The sequence below is a fragment of the Hyperoodon ampullatus genome, assembly GCF_949752795.1.
Source record: "Hyperoodon ampullatus genome assembly, chromosome: 6".
NCBI lineage: Eukaryota > Metazoa > Chordata > Mammalia > Artiodactyla > Ziphiidae > Hyperoodon > Hyperoodon ampullatus.
The window spans coordinates 107,091,337-107,107,374 of NC_136919.1; the positions used below are offsets into that span (position 1 = coordinate 107,091,337).

At 33.7% G+C, this 16,038-nt stretch overlaps 1 protein-coding gene across 1 annotated transcript in view; it reads left to right on the plus strand.

The window, feature by feature from the left end:
• Positions 1-16,038, plus strand: part of AUH (AU RNA binding methylglutaconyl-CoA hydratase) — a gene marked incomplete at its 5' end in the record, with an annotated part of 162,427 nt that overhangs the window by 45,472 nt on the left and 100,917 nt on the right. The window contains one exon of the mRNA XM_079706305.1: positions 11,601-11,687. Coding sequence (XP_079562431.1) covers positions 11,601-11,687 — 87 coding nt within the window. The remainder of the gene's footprint in view (positions 1-11,600; positions 11,688-16,038) is intronic.

Consider the following 16,038-nt stretch of genomic DNA (forward strand, 5'->3'; position numbering starts at 1 on the left):
AATCATTAGGTAGGAAGGACTTCACCATGCAATATTTTGTGTATTTTGTGACAAGAAGTTGACTATTCAGTTTTTCCAAAAGGATATGTGACATATTCTTGCATTTCATATGATGATGTACATGAGCATTTACTTGATACAGCTTGTAATTGAAGAGTGTTGAAGGCAGGTGTGTATACAGAGGTGACAGGAAGGGACTATATGGTATAGAAAAGAAAACAAATCATTGATCATTCTGATGGATGTTTATAAATCTAAAAATGAATATTTACAATCAGGGAACAATGAATATGGCTGTCCTCAACAAGTTTATGAGCCATCCAGATTTTCAGAAGCCCAGCATTTCTACAATGCAAGTTCAAGAAGAAGAAGAAGTAATGATCATTTAGTAGAGCTATATTTGAAATCTGGAATCAGATTTTAAAAAACTATATGTCCCAGGTTCAATGTGTGTCAGTTGATGACCAGTTTCATTCAAATGATATAACCCTTTTCATATGTGTTCGTGTGTATGTGTGTGTGATAGATGTAAGTATGTGAGTGTATATATGCATACACTGTGCATTTGTAGGTATGTTACATGTATAATACACATATGTGCACATACCAGGAAAATATAAAAATATATGGATTTTATGTATTTAAATTTTGACTAAAATTTCCAACTAATTTGATTTTTTATCCTTTTATTTTTCTGTAAATTATTTATAAAATGACCTAAATATTAAATAAAATATTAATACAAAGAGTCTATCAGCCCAGCTGATAAAGGGTGTGGATTATTTTTCCTGGCCTACTGAGGGGTAATGTCATGTACCTGTGTGGATCATTGCCCTCAGCAGTTGATGACTGTGCATCTCTTTTAAGCACACATGGAATATTCATGAAAATTAACCATCTGCTTGGCTGTAAAACCTGCACAGATTTCAAAGGCTGAATTCTGTGACTACAGGCAGTTAAGATACAAGTCATTTACAAAAGGTAATTAGAAAAAGTCCCCTACAGTGGGGAATTTAAAATAACTTCTAAATAAGTTACAGCTCAACAAAGGAATCTTAATGGAAATTAGAACATATTCAGAATTAAATTCTAACAAAATACTTTAAAAGTTGTGTAATATAGTTTAGATTGTACTTTAAGAAAGAATAAATGCTCAAGATGAATAAACTAAGAATCCAATTTTTAAAAATGACAAAAGTGACTACAGAATAAACCCAGATAGGGTAGAAGGAAAGAACTGAAGATGAACATAAACTTATGACTTGGAAAAATACACAGTAAGTAATAGGATAATAAAGTCCAAAGTTGGTTCTTCAAAAGTCAAATAGCCAAATTTCTGACAAGATTTATCAAGGGTGAGGGAATAACTAAACAATATTCAGATTGAAAAAGGATCTCATAGGTATAGACTTCACAGAGATTAATCTGGTAAGATAATATTAAGAATAACTGATGTCAGTGAATTTGAAATTTTAAGTGGAATAGGTAAATTATTAGAAAATAAAACTTAACCAAAACTGACTTAAGAAATAGAAAACCTGACTGGTCCCGTAACAGTGAAAACACTTGGTCTCCATGACTGCAGAGGAACATTCTATCCAGACATTTCATGGAACAGATAATTCCAGTCTTACATATATTCTTTGATAAGTTAAAAAAAGAAAGACCCTTTCTCAGCTGCTTTTCTGAGGCTAGAATAACCCTGATACAACCACCATACAAGAGCAGTACAGTAGAGGAGAACAGACACATCTTCTGGTTTTAGATAGACACCTCCCCAGGACACAGGGAGCATCTGTTCCATCTGGTGCTTTTTGGAGGTTAAGATGTAGATTGAGCCACCTGGAAATCCTTGCTTATCTTGACCTGATGTTTTGGTTGGATGGAGGAGATGAAAGCCTATTTGGAGCGGGAGCAAAAAAGACCAGGGTGCTTTGGATTGATAATACATGTACATAAACTGGAACAATTCTGAAATGATGACTTTGTTCACTGCACAGTAATGTTATACAAAATTGAGACATCTCATCTTTTACTACTAAGAAAAATGCAGCTTAAAGCTACCATTTCTCACCCGTTAGATGAGCAGAACTTACTAAGTGTGGCAATACCAGGCACTGGTAATAATGTGGAGCAATGCACTGCTGGTGATAATGTATGGAGGTGGAATTACTTTGGAAAAACAATTTGGTATTAACTTTTAAAGATCATTTGCAGTTCACACGACCCAGCACCTGTACTCTGAGGGAAATGACTTAAAGCAGTTATCCCCCAGACTGAGGTTGGGTTCTCCTCTAGGCATTCAGGAGATACAGATTGTTTAAAAGGGACCTTGCTGATAACTTATATGTACTTTTTTGTAGAACTTTTCAGCTGATCTGCAGGTTAAGTTACTCTTTACCATCTTCTCTTTCATAGTTGCTCTTCTTGCACTTTACAGTAGTCAATCCTGATTTTGCCTTTTTTTGCTTCCTTGACCCAGGGAGGAAGAAAGCTCTGAATTGCTATAAAAGGGGTATTTTAAAATACTAATGTTGAGAATCTCAACTAGGATCCTATTCTTATTCTGGCAGTTTCCAATTCATTGCTTTCAGCATAATTTAAGGACAGTAAAGTTTTTATGGAATTGTTAAATGCTTCTTGATTACTATGTGATTTTTCAAGAGCTGGCTCTAAAGGAGTTGAAAGAATTGGGTGATATTGCTGAAGTATTCTAGCAATAAATGATTTTCATGCATAGATATATGAAATAATGGAAGGAGGGGAGGTCGTCTTACCTATCTCATTGAGATACATTTCCCAAAAAGTTTACTTTTAATATCTAGTTGTTATCAGATTTGTAATATATTTATGCTTCAATCAATTTTATGCTAATAATGCTTATAATTAAAAGTCAGTCCAAGGAAAACTTCTAAACTTAGTGCTTCATGGTTACAGGGAATTTAATAAAAATTAATTCAGTTTATACAATATATATGTTTTGTTGCAAAGAAATGTGACAGTGGTCAAAAGAAGAATTTTAAGCATAAAGCTGATTGCATCAGAAAAAAAATCGCAGCAAAGTGTTGTAGAAATACAACACTTCATAAAGTTGTTCATAAAGAAAATAAATGATGTAGTATTTCTTATCGTTAAGCAAGGATTTGTTTCTTGTTTTAGACATGAATGATTTTGAGAGTCAAGTCACTGTGGTATGTAGATTCCACTGGATGCATTGACAATGGTATATATCAGTTGTATTTTAAGGTGCCAGTGTTTATAGTGCACTGCAATCCTTGCAACTATTTTAATTATGAAAAATTTTAGGTGTCAATATAAAACTGTTCAAGGGAGTGCATCATTTTTCAAAATTCTTTTCAGCTGTAATGGGAACAAAAAATGTTGAAGACCACTGACTTGGAGCATTAGCTTTCAAGGGGGATGGTAACACTCATTGGGGAAGATATTAGAATTTAGGGGGGCATTTTTGCTTGTCACAATGACTGAGGGGCTTTACTGTCATTTGGTTACTGGGGGCCAAGGAAGCTAGGTATCCTGCAATGTACAACAAAGAATATTTTCATTGTTTTACATAACTTTTCTACTCACTGGACTAGTCCGCGACAAAGATAAGTAGGTAGAAATTTACTACATAGTAATCCTAAAGCATATTCAAAAGAAGGAATTTATAAAAAAAAGTCCAAGGATTTTAGGAGAGGACCATTTTAGTGGGCAATATTTAAATGAACTATATTCTCTCAGAATTGTTAAATAATATATTAACTCCATGCATTGTCTACTTAGGGTATTATGTTTCTGATTACTACATATTTAGTTGAAAAGAGTTTGCGGTAGATACTGCAAAAGCAATACAAATAATTAAAAATATGTAACTTAGAACCAAATATTAAATTATCAGGAATATATGGACTACAGAGATCTTACTGAATTTTATTATACTTTCTCAGTAAGACCAGTGTGATCATACTATTTAATATTGTAACGTGGTTCACAACTTTACTTCCCTCTGCACTCTAGATTCACATTTTCCTATTATTTTTACTCCCAAACATTTATCACTTTTTATCTTGGTTATTTATTATATTTATTTTTTAGTATCTTTTTGTCCTCCTTGTTTAGAGACATAGTGTAAGAGGAGAGGGTGGGAGACAGAAAGAGCAGCCCTTTTGAGGAGTTTGTTTAAAAAAAAAAGAGGAGAGAAATTGGTGGTAGCTGGAGCAGGTAATGTGTATGGAGTCAGGATTTTTTTTTTTTTTTTTGCGGTACGCGGGCCTCTCACTGCTATGGCCTCTCCCGCTGCGGAGCACAGGCTCCGGACTCACAGGCCCAGCGGCCATGGCCCACGGGCCCAGCCGCTCCGCGACATGTGGGATCTCCCCGGACCGGGGCACAAACCCGTGTCCCCTGCATCTGCAGGCAGACTCTCAACCACTGTGCCACCAGGGAAGCCCGGATTGTTTTTGGTCATTTTTTTTCATTTGTTTTTTGGGCAGGAAAGTTGGATTTATTGGTGGGCGTGAGTAAGGAAGGGAAAGCACCACGGCTTTCATGAGTGCAGGGTCTGCCATTTGTCCAGGGGGCCCACGATTAGGGTTGTATTTGACCCGTAGTCATCCAGGATGATCCACTTTTCTGCCACCATGTCTTCAGATTCATCCACTTCTTGGAGATGTGGATCTTCTGGGGCCCAGAAACTTGAACTTGGCCCTGCGTGGGGCCTTAATCACTTGCTCCTTGTTCTGCAGTTTGGTGCAGATGGACGTGATGACTTGGCCAGTGTGGACTCTGGCCACTGCATGCTGGTGCTTTCCAAAGGCACCCTGTATACCTGTCTGGAGCCTAGATTGGGCACAGCATGATGTCAGACATGAATGTCCACTGGTAAGGGCTGTATCGAAGGTCCTTTAGGGCAACCCATACAAGCAACAGGCTGCATGCACTACCAAGGAAGCTGCCTTTTTTTTTTTTAGTGCCTTAGTTATGTTTTTTTTTTTTTTAACATCTTTATTGGAGTATAATTGCTTTACAATGGTGTGTGTGTGGCTGCTTTTTGCAGCCGTTGCACACCAGGCCTCCACAGAGAAAAGAAAGAGCCCTGATTAGCTGCAGAAGGAATTTTTTTTTAATGTAAATTTTTAAATTGAATTATAATGTACATAGGGAAAATTGCACAAACTGTAAGTAATAAATTTCTGCAAAATGAACTCACCTGTGCAATCACCACACAAATTAGGAAATGAACACTACCATTACCAGCACACCATAATTCATCCCTTATGCTTCTTCCTATCATTAACCATCTCTCACCCAAAAGATAGTGGAGGTTTTTCTGATTTTTATTACCAAATACTAATTTTGCCTGTTTTCAAACTTTATGTAACTGGAATTATCCAGCATGTATCTTTTAAGGTTGACTTCTTCTCAACACGTTTGTGGGATTCAGTATGTACTGTTCATCTAGGAATAGAGTATTCGTATTTGTGGGAATATTTCACAATTTATTCATTTTGCTGTTGATGAATGTTTGGGGTGTTGCTGGTTTCAGCTATTCTGAATAATGCTTCTGTGAATATGCTTATACGTGTCCTTTAGTGTACATATCATGTGTTTCTGTTGGGTGTGTATACTTGGGGTGGTGATTTTTTTTTTTACCAGTTTTACTCCCAGCAGCATTAAATCAGAGTTCTCATTGCTCTATGCCTTCACCAACACTTTAGCACTGTACTGCTTATAAAACTATCTGTGTTTGTAATCGGTGTTTCCTTTATGATTAGTCATGTTGTATTCCTTTTCATCTCTTTATTAGCCAATGTTATATTCTCTTTAGTGAATTATCTGTACGAATCTTTTGCCTATATTTTATAGTTGGGTTATTTATATTTTTCTTCCTGATTTATAGTTCTTTACACGCACAGGACACATGTATTTAAGATACCATTTCCCACTCTTTTACTTGCATATTCACTCGCTTAATGATGTCCTTTGATGAACAGAAGTTTTTAATTTTAAAGAACTCTAGTGTTTTCCTTTTAAAAGTGTTGGAAAAACCTTTTAAAAATCTTTGTCTATACCAAAATCTTGAAGATATCTTTGGATATTTTCATTTAGAAGTTATTTGTTTTACCTTTCAAATTTAGGCTGTAATGCACCATTAACTGATTTGTTTGTGTATATGATATGAAGGGTCAAGAATTGTTTTTCCCCATATGAACCTTCAGTGGTCCCAGCCCCATTTATTGGAATGTTCCAGCAGTGCCATCTTTGTCATAAATCAAGCAGATCTTTTCTGGACTTGCCATTCTGTTCCATTGCTCTGTTCCTCTATCTTTGAGCCAGTGTCCCATTTTCTTACTTACTGTAGCTTTATAATACATCTTATTTTAATATAAATTCTCCAGCTTTTTCTTCTTCAAGATTATCTTGACTATTATTGGGCTTTTGCATATCCACTTTGTCAATTTCTAAAAAACATTGGGATTTTGATTGGGACCACATCGAATCTATTAATTCGTAGAGAATTTACATCTTTTAGTATGGAATCTTCTAACACATGAAATGATATATTCCTCCATTTATTTAGGACTTCTTTAATTTAGATTTTGTAGGTTTTTGTGTCAAGATTTTATACATCTTTTATTAGATTTATTCCTTAGCTCTTTGATTTTTGAATGATAATATAAATGGTATCTTTTTAAAATTTCACAAATTTCTTTTGGTAGTACATAGAAAGTTGATTTTTTTTATATTGAACCTATATCCAGCAACCTTACTAAATTCATTTATTTTTATGATTTGTAAATTCTTTTGGATATTCTTCATGTATAATTAAGTCATCTGCTAATGATGGCAGTTTTATTTTTTTCCTTCTGTTCCTTATAATTAAAAAATTTTTCTTATTATACAGACTAGTACATCTGTTCCCATCTGTAGAAGTGATAAAGAATACCTTGTCTCATTCTTAATCTCTGAGAGGAAGTAATTGACCATTAAAGGTGGTGTTAGCTATAGGTATTTTGTAATTACTCTTTATAAAATCAAAAAGATTCTTTTCTTTGCTATGAATTTTTAATTAATAATGAGTGTTAATTAGAGAGGACACCAAAAGTACAAGTAATAAAAGAGAAAAATTGATAAATTGGACTTCATTAAAATTAAACTTCGAAAAACCATCAAGAATCATCAAAAGATAAGCCACAGATAGGGAGAAAATATTGTGAATCATATTTCTGAAAAAGGACTTGTATCCAAGATATAACTCTTACAACCCAGTAAGAATAAAATAAATTATCCATCCAAAAAATGAGCAAAAGATTTGAACAGACATTTCACTCAAGAAACTGTATGAATGGCTAATAAACACCTTGAAAAGATGCTAACCTCATTAGTCATTAGGGAAATGCAAATTTACAACCATAATAAATACCACTTCATGCCCACTAAAATGGCTATGATAAAAGGACAGACTAGTGTTGGTGACCTTGTAGGACAACAGAGACCCTTAGGCATTGCTGATAGGAATGTAAAGTGGTGCAGCCACTATGGAAAACAGTGGCAGGTTTTTTTTCTTCTTTCCTTTTTTAAGTTAAATAGAAATTTACAGTATAGCCCAGCAATTCCACTCTATCCAAGACAAGTGAAAAAATTTCTCTACACAAAGACTTGTATGCAGACGTTCATGGTAGTATTTTTCATAATAGCCAAAAAAGTAGAAACAACCCAAATGTCCATCAACCAATGATGAATGGACAAACAAAATGTCTGTCCCTACAATGAAATACTATTTGGTAATAAAAAGATAAAAAGTACTGATTCATCTTTATATCATGGATGAACCTGAAAAGCACTACACTATGTGAAAGAAAGAAACAGAAGACCATATATTATATGAGTTTATTTATATGAAATGTTCAGAAAAGGCAAAGTTATAGGAAAATATCAGATTAGTTTGGGGCTAGAGGTGAGAACAGGGAGTGACTGCATATGGGTGTGAAGGATCTTTTTTGTGATAATGGAAATGTTCTAAAACTGGGTTGTGGTGATGGTTGTACAGCTCTAAATTTACTTTAAAAATATTGAATTGTCTATTTAAAATGACTGAATTTTATTTTATGTAAATTATACCTCAGTGAAGATGTTAAAGAATGAGTGTTGAATTTTATCAACTACTTTTCTGACCCTACTGAAAATTTATATCATTTTCACTTTTCTCAGTTACATAAATTAAAAAATTTAATATTAACAATTTAAGTCCAGTCGTAAATCTTGGACTGAGTATAAATTGGTCTTGATATATTTTATTTATGTTACTACTAGGTATGATACACTGATACTTTGTTTAGGATTTTTTGAGACTTTATTTATGAGAAAAATTGGCCTGTCATGTTTTTTTCTTACAATGTTCTGTTCAAGTTTTTGTTTTGCTGTTCTCCATGTCAGCATTTTTAAGATTGATGGTAAATGTTTTTCATTATATGTTTGGAAGAATTTGCTATTGGAGCCATATGGGCATGCAGTTTTCTTTGTAGGAAAGTTTTTAATTACATATTCAATTTCTTTAATATGTATTTGTGTTTTCAGATTTTCTGTTTCTTTGTCAGTTTTAATAAGTTGTGTTTTCCTAGGAATTTGTTCATTTCCTGTCGTTTTTCAAATCCATTGGGCCAAAGTTTTTAATAATATTGTTTTATTGTCTGTAAAATCCTTAGTATTACCCTTCTTTTCATTCTCGATTGGGACTTATGCCTTCTCTGATTATCTATGATGAGTCTTGCTAGAAGGTCTATCATTTATTTTAGTGTTTTTCAAAGAACCAACTATTTTGATTTTTCTCTCACACATTTGTTTTCTATTTAAAAGGTTTTTTTGCTCCAGTTTCTACTTTGGGATTAATTTTTTCCTATTTTTTATTTCTTGATAGGAATATTTGAAAGGATATTTGACTGCTTGCTTTATCAGTTACTGTGAAAGGTCTGTTAAAATCCACTGTGGTTGTAGACGTGGCAGTTTTTCATTTTAGTTCTGTTACTTTTTGCTTTATGTATTTTGGGTCTGTCTTTTTTATGTATGCCAATTTAGAATTCTTATGGCTTTTTTAATGGATCATCATATTTATTATTATAAAATAACCCTCTAGCTTGAGTGATGTTTCTTGCTTTACTTCTCTTTTGTCAGAGATGAAGATAACTTTACAAGTTTTCTTTTGCTTAGTGTTTGCAAGTTTTTTACCCTTTTAGCCAGTCTGTGCCCTTATATTTGAAGACATATCACTTGTAAGGAGTATAAAATAAGATTTAAAACTCTGCTCTCATAATCTACTTGAAGAATTCCCTGTAGTGTTTCTTTTCACGTGGGTCTGCTGGTGACAAATTGTGGGTGTGTGTGTCTGTGAGTGGGTGTGCAAAATGTCTTTATTTCACCATCATTTTGGAGGATAGGTTTGATTTGTTTGGAATTCTAGATTGGCAGTTACCTTCTTTCTTCACTTTAAAGATACTCCTTTTCTGTCTCATACCATTGTGTGGATAAAGCTGCATTCCATAACGAGACACATCTTCTACACTCCTCTGCTGGGACTGGTGTGCAGTTAATGGGCCACACGTGTTAAGAGCAAACCATGATTCCCTTTAGGTCTTGGCATGGCTTCCAGCAGCCTAGTCTCTTTAACCTGAGTGTGGTTTTCAAAGCCTGCTGTGTGGTCACAGGGGCAGAATGTTGGTAAAAGCCCCCTATCGGAGCTCTAGTTAGTGTGTTAGAGGGTACCCTAATGGTGCCCTGAGGCCGGAGGACGTGATGGATCCCATGATGCAGTTACAGGGGCTTCTTCAGGACCACCTCATCCAGAGTCCCTATCTGTCCCATCAGCTTTCACTTCCTCATTGCTTTGGCTCCTCTGTCTATTCCTTTCCCCTACACCACACTACATTTAGCTACTTTTATTAACCAATATGTATTAGCTAACATGCACTAGGCAACATTTTATATTCTCAATTTAAAATTATATTCTTAATGTTAAATGACAGTGAGTTGAACCATTATTTCTTTAACAAATACATCCTACTAGTTTAGAATTCTTTTGACACTACTAACATTTTTTCTTCCATGCTAAATTTTAATTCTTCATGGAAAAAATTATGAAGACATATATCGGACATCCAAAAATCATGACTACCTACCATATTGAGTACCCACCACTTAACTTAAGCAACACAGTATTACAAATAAGATTAAATTTCTCTGTGTCTATTGCCAATCACATCTCTCTCCCTCCACCACAGAGGTCACCACCAATTGAATTTGGAATTTATCATTTCCATGTATGTTTTATATCCCTACATAGCATTCTTCTTTTAAAAACTTATTTAAATGGTTATTATCCTGTTTATCTTTCAGTAATTATATATAATGATAAATATATATTGTATTTATTTATATAAATCCTTCAACATCGTTAGATTTATCCATATTTATACTCTAATTCCTTCATTTTCATGCTGCACATATAACATTTTGTTGTATAAATATGTCCCCGTTTTATTATTAATCCTTAGGATATTTAGGTTTTTTCCATTTTTTTTGCTATTTTTATACATGTGGCATTGAATGTTGTATGTATTTCCTTGGGCATATATTTGAAAGATTTTCTAGGGTATATATACCTAAGAACTGATGGGTTGTAGTATATGTGTTTTGTCAACTGCAGTTCTCACTTCCACAGGAAGTATATGGGCTCAGAATCAGCTGCTACTTGATGTTACGTCTAGTCATGATCAATTTATAATGGGCTAATAAGAAAATAAGTAGCTGAGTATGTACTATCTATGCTGTAATTTTACTTTGTTTGTTTATTTTAATGGGGACATACCTTTTCTCAGTGAGTTTAATTTTATTAAAAAGAATGTCTTTGTTGAGCCACAGAGTAAACAATCCCTTAAGGAATTCCTTACGTTTATTTTTGTCTGTTCCAAAGTTATGGTTCTGTGATAAACTCATAATTATGAAATTGTCAATTTGCATATACTTTAAGACCAGTGATTCTCAAATGTGATCTGGAGTCACGAAGGTGGGCATCCATGAAGTCACAGTGATTTTCATAGCAGGAAGGTGTGATTTGCCCTTTTCACTGGGTTGTCATTTACACTGATGGGACAGAAGCAGTGGTGGATAGAACTGACAGCATCTTTTCAAGAACCAAGAAAGTGGCATCAGTCTGTAATCATTTATGTTAACAGGAATGGGTTTATTTGTATTATTCAATGAATAAATAAATATTTTAAAAATTTTGTTGTTTCGTTTTCTAATAGAATAACTATTGGTAGATATATATAATCTTAACAATGCCTCCTTCTCTAAGAGTATAGAGGGGTTCTGAGACCATGAAGTTTGAGAAGCATTATTAAGCACATGGTAGATACATGAACAAACAAATATTATATTCAATCTAGTGCTGGTCTTTGGGAAGGAAAACTTAGATACTGTAATTCCTTTGATAGATAAATCTAGTCTGTCTTCAAGTTATATATGAATCTTAAGTAAACGTTCAGTTTGTTGCCTTAAAATTTTGTTTATAACTAGATTACATTTGTAAATAAAATACTTTGCAGGTGCTGACCTTAAGGAAAGAGTCAAAATGAGTTCCAGTGAAGTTGGTCCTTTTGTCTCCAAAATAAGAGCAGTGATTAATGAAATCGGTAAGCACAATTAAATTCTCCTTTTAGCATGCTGAAGGTGACCTTAAGTGTCAGATTTTAAAAGTTGCACACTGTCTTTATGTATAAGCTTTGGCTAAAATATTTATATAGTTAGATAATCATGACCTATAGCTGGTTGTAAAACAGCATGTAATATATTTAATTTGAAAAGTTGTGAAAAATGTTTTTATAATTAAAGATGCCTCCTATTTATGATGACATGGCATATAGAGGTAATTATTAGAAAACAAAGAATAATTTGGTATAAGCCTTTGACATAAGTATTATATTTCTTAAATAATTGCATACACAGACATATTTATAGATTGGGAATTTTTTTGTTTTTTACATAAATGGGATCATACTGTCTCCTTAGAGTTATAAATTTCTGTGTAATGTTTCTATTTCAGTACATATCAATTTATTATTAATACTTTTTAATACATTACTACATAGTAATCCATAGCATAGTCTTATCCAAAATTTTAAACTATTTCTTCATTAATGAACACTTAGGATGTTTTTGTTGTTTTGTTTTTGTGGTTTTTTTGCTATTTTTGTTATTTATAATAAAGCAGTGATTATCTTTGTACAAAGTCTTTTAGAACATTAATATGTATATTTATAAGATAGATTCCTAAACATGGCATTGCAGTTCTAAGTATCATGTGTTCATTTTAATAAATCCTACCAGATTATTTTGCAAAAAGATGGTAATAATTTATATTCCCATCAACCACATGACAGTACCTGTTTCCTTATAGTCTTGTAGCATTTAATGTTGCTATTTTTTAAGTTTGCCAGAGTTAAAGAAAAAAATAATCTTAGCATTTTAATTTTCACTTTCTCAGATGCTAGTATATCTTTTCAGATTAGACTTGCCTTTCCCCTCCTGTAAATTGCCTTTTCACATTCTTTATCCTCTTTTCTATAGCATTATTTAATAATTATTTACCTAAAGCCAATTTTATATTAATCTTTTGTTAACTGTATTACAGGTATTGCCTCTTAATGTTCCACCCTAATTCAATTCTAGAAGCTTTAATATCTAGAGGGTACTAAGTCCCCATCATTATTATTTTTCTTTTTTCCTTGAAGATTTTCTTTGCTAATTCTCACACATCAATTCTTCCAAATGAGTTTAGAATTATTAATTTTAAAGTGAAGAAGAAAAATACTCTCATGAGACTGCGATTGGAATTTCTATAAATCTTGTTTATAAAGAATTGACATTTTTATGATACTGAATCTTTCCATCCATGATATGCATGGCTCTCATTTTGGGGGGGTGGTCATTCATGTTTTAATGTTCGTCAAGAAAGTTTTCTTCACATTGGCTTTGTCTTGTATCTTTTTCCCCCCTCAGATTTATCCCTAGCTGTTTTATAGCATTTATTCCTTTGAATGGGATCTTTTCACTGTGTTTCTGTTGAAGTCTGGTTGTTGTTGTAGGTCTGTAGGAAATTTGGTAAATTTTATGTGCTTGTACTTGTATAAGTCATTGTTTTTTCTCAATTTTCTTGTGTTTTCCAGAAAGCAAAAAATGTTCATTATATATAAAAAATGCAATTTTTATCTCTTCTTTTTCCAGCATTTTAATCTTAACATATTTTCCATATATTCTCACATTGGCTAAGGTTTTTGGTACAATATTCAGCTGTTGAAGAGATCATGTTCATCCTTACCTTTATTTGAGTTTAATGAATACTTTTAATATTTTGCCAGTAAATATCAAGTTCAGGGAGTTTTCTTCTATTTCAACTTGTTTAGGAGTTTGCTACTCTTTTCTAATCGAGAATAAGGGTTAAAGTTTGTCAACTGCCTTTTTGTTATGTGTCAGGATGGTATATATTAAAATTTGTCTCAGATTTTATTTTACTGAATTGTATTAATAGTCTTACTGATGCTGCACTGGCCTTGTATTACTAGAATAAATACTACCTGGTCATGGGGTTCGTGGTTTTTAATATATACTGCTGGATTTAATTTTATATACTTTGATGTAAACGAGATGGGAATCTTCTAATTTTGTTTTTTGTGTTACCCTTTCTGGTTTGGTATCATGTTTATACAGCCTTCATAGAATGAAGTGAAAAGTTTTTCACCTTTTTCTGTACTATACAGGGAAATCATCTGTTATTTGGAAGATTAGAATTTGACCATGTGGCATCTTTTGGGGTCTTGTGTGGTTTTGTTATTGTTGTTTCCTTTTTATTTTAGAGCTAAGTTTTTAAAAAATATATGTGTTTTGATTTCTAGAATGTTTCTTGTCACCTTCATGACTTTTGTTTATCCTCTGCCAGTGTTATTGAAGGCTCTCCTCTACTTCTCTCTACAGCTTCAACCACATGGTGAGATAGGTGTCTTCTGAGGCAGAGCATGGGTTTGGTTTCCATGTTGGTCAGAGAACTTGATCTTGGAAGTAAAAGTTGATGCTGTCTGTAACTCTATATATATGCTGGGATGAATGGCTAAGACTGGTTCAGTTATAAATATTACGTTGATGTTTGTTCCCAGCCTCTTTCTATTTTATTGAATCTGAAATTGGAATTTTTCTGATTCTTTTTAAATGAAGAACTACTTTCTTTGTAGTGGATTTTCCTTTTCACTGGTTGAAGCTGTACTATTTCTGTTCTGGATCCTGATCCAGTACTCTTTTTCCTATTCCATGAGTTCCCCAATATTAGGTAATGATACTTTTCACTACAGCATTACAATGGACATAAAATTTTTAAGATGTCTTTGGTGGTGACTTAGTGAGATTTTGAAGGGCAGGTAAAAACTGTCTTGATCAAATCTGTTCGTTTAGTACATTAAACCAGGGGCTAGGAAACTTTTTCTTAAAGGGACAGATAGCAGATATTTTAGGCTTTGCAGGGGTATTATGGTCTCTGTTGCAGTAACTCAACTTTTCTTTTTTTTAAAGACTTTATTTTTCAGGAGCAGTTTTAGGTTCACATCAAAATTGAGGGGTGGGTAAAGAGAATTCTCATATATCCCCTGCCACCACAATATGCATAGTCCCCCCCCCCATTATTAATATCTCACACCAGAGTGGCACATTGGTTACAATTGATGAACGTATGTTGACACATTATAATTACCCAAGTCCATAGTTTATGTTAGGGTTCACTCTCGGTGTTTTACATTCCATGGGTTTGAACAAATGTAAAATGACATGTACCCATCATTATAGTGTTGTGCAGAGTGTTTTCACTGCCCTAAAAATCCTCTGTGCTTGGCCTATCCATCCCTTCTGCCCTCTCTGGCAACCATGTATTACTGTCTCCATATTTTTCCATCATATAGTTGGAATCATGTAATATGTAGCTTTTTCAGATTGGCTTCTTTCACTTAGTAACATGCATTAAAGTTTTCTCCATGTCGTTTCATGCCTTGATAGCTCATTTCTTTTTATTGCTGAATAATATTCCACTATATAGATGTATCACACTTTCTCCATTTACCTACTGAAGGACACCTTGGTTGCTTCCAGGTGTTGGCGACTATGAATAAAGCTGCTATATACATCTGTGTGCAGATTTTTGAGTGGACGTGTTTTCAACTCCTTTGGGTAACTACCAAGGAGCACGCTTGCTGGATCATGTGGTAAGAGTCTGTTTAGTTTTATAGGAATTTGCCAAACTGTCTTCCTAAGTGGCTGTACCATTTTGCCTTCCTACCGGCAGTATATGAATTTCTGTTGCTCTACATCCTTGCCAGCATTTGGTGTTGCCAGTGTTCCAGATCTTGGCTATTCTAATAGGTGTGTAGTGGTAGATCTTAGTTGATTTAATTTGCATTTCTGTGATGACATATGATGTGGAGTGTCTTTTCATAGGCTTGTTTACCATCTGTATATATTCTTTGGTGAGGTGTTTATTAAGGTCTTTGGTTCAGTTTTTAATTGGATTGTTTTCTTATTGTTGAGTTTTAAGAGTTCTTTGTATATTTTAGATAATATTCCTTATTCAGGTGTGTCTTTTGCAAATACTTTGTCCTAATCCGTTGCTTGTCTTCTCATTCTCTTGACGTTATCTTTCATAGTGCAGAAGTTTTTTATTTTATTAGGGTCAAACTTATCCATTATTTCTTTCATGGATTGTGCCTTTGGTGTTGTATTTAAAGAGTCATTGTCATACCCAAGGTTTCTAGGTTTTCTCCTATGTTATCTTATAGGGGTTTGATGGTTTTGTGCTTTACAGTTAGATCTGTGATCCATTTTAAGTTAATTGTTGTGGGGTGTAGGTCTGTGTCTAGATTCATGTTTTTGCCTCTGGATGTCCAGTTGTTTCAGCACTATTTGTTGAAAAGACTATCAGTGTATATTACCTTTATTCCTTTGTCAAAG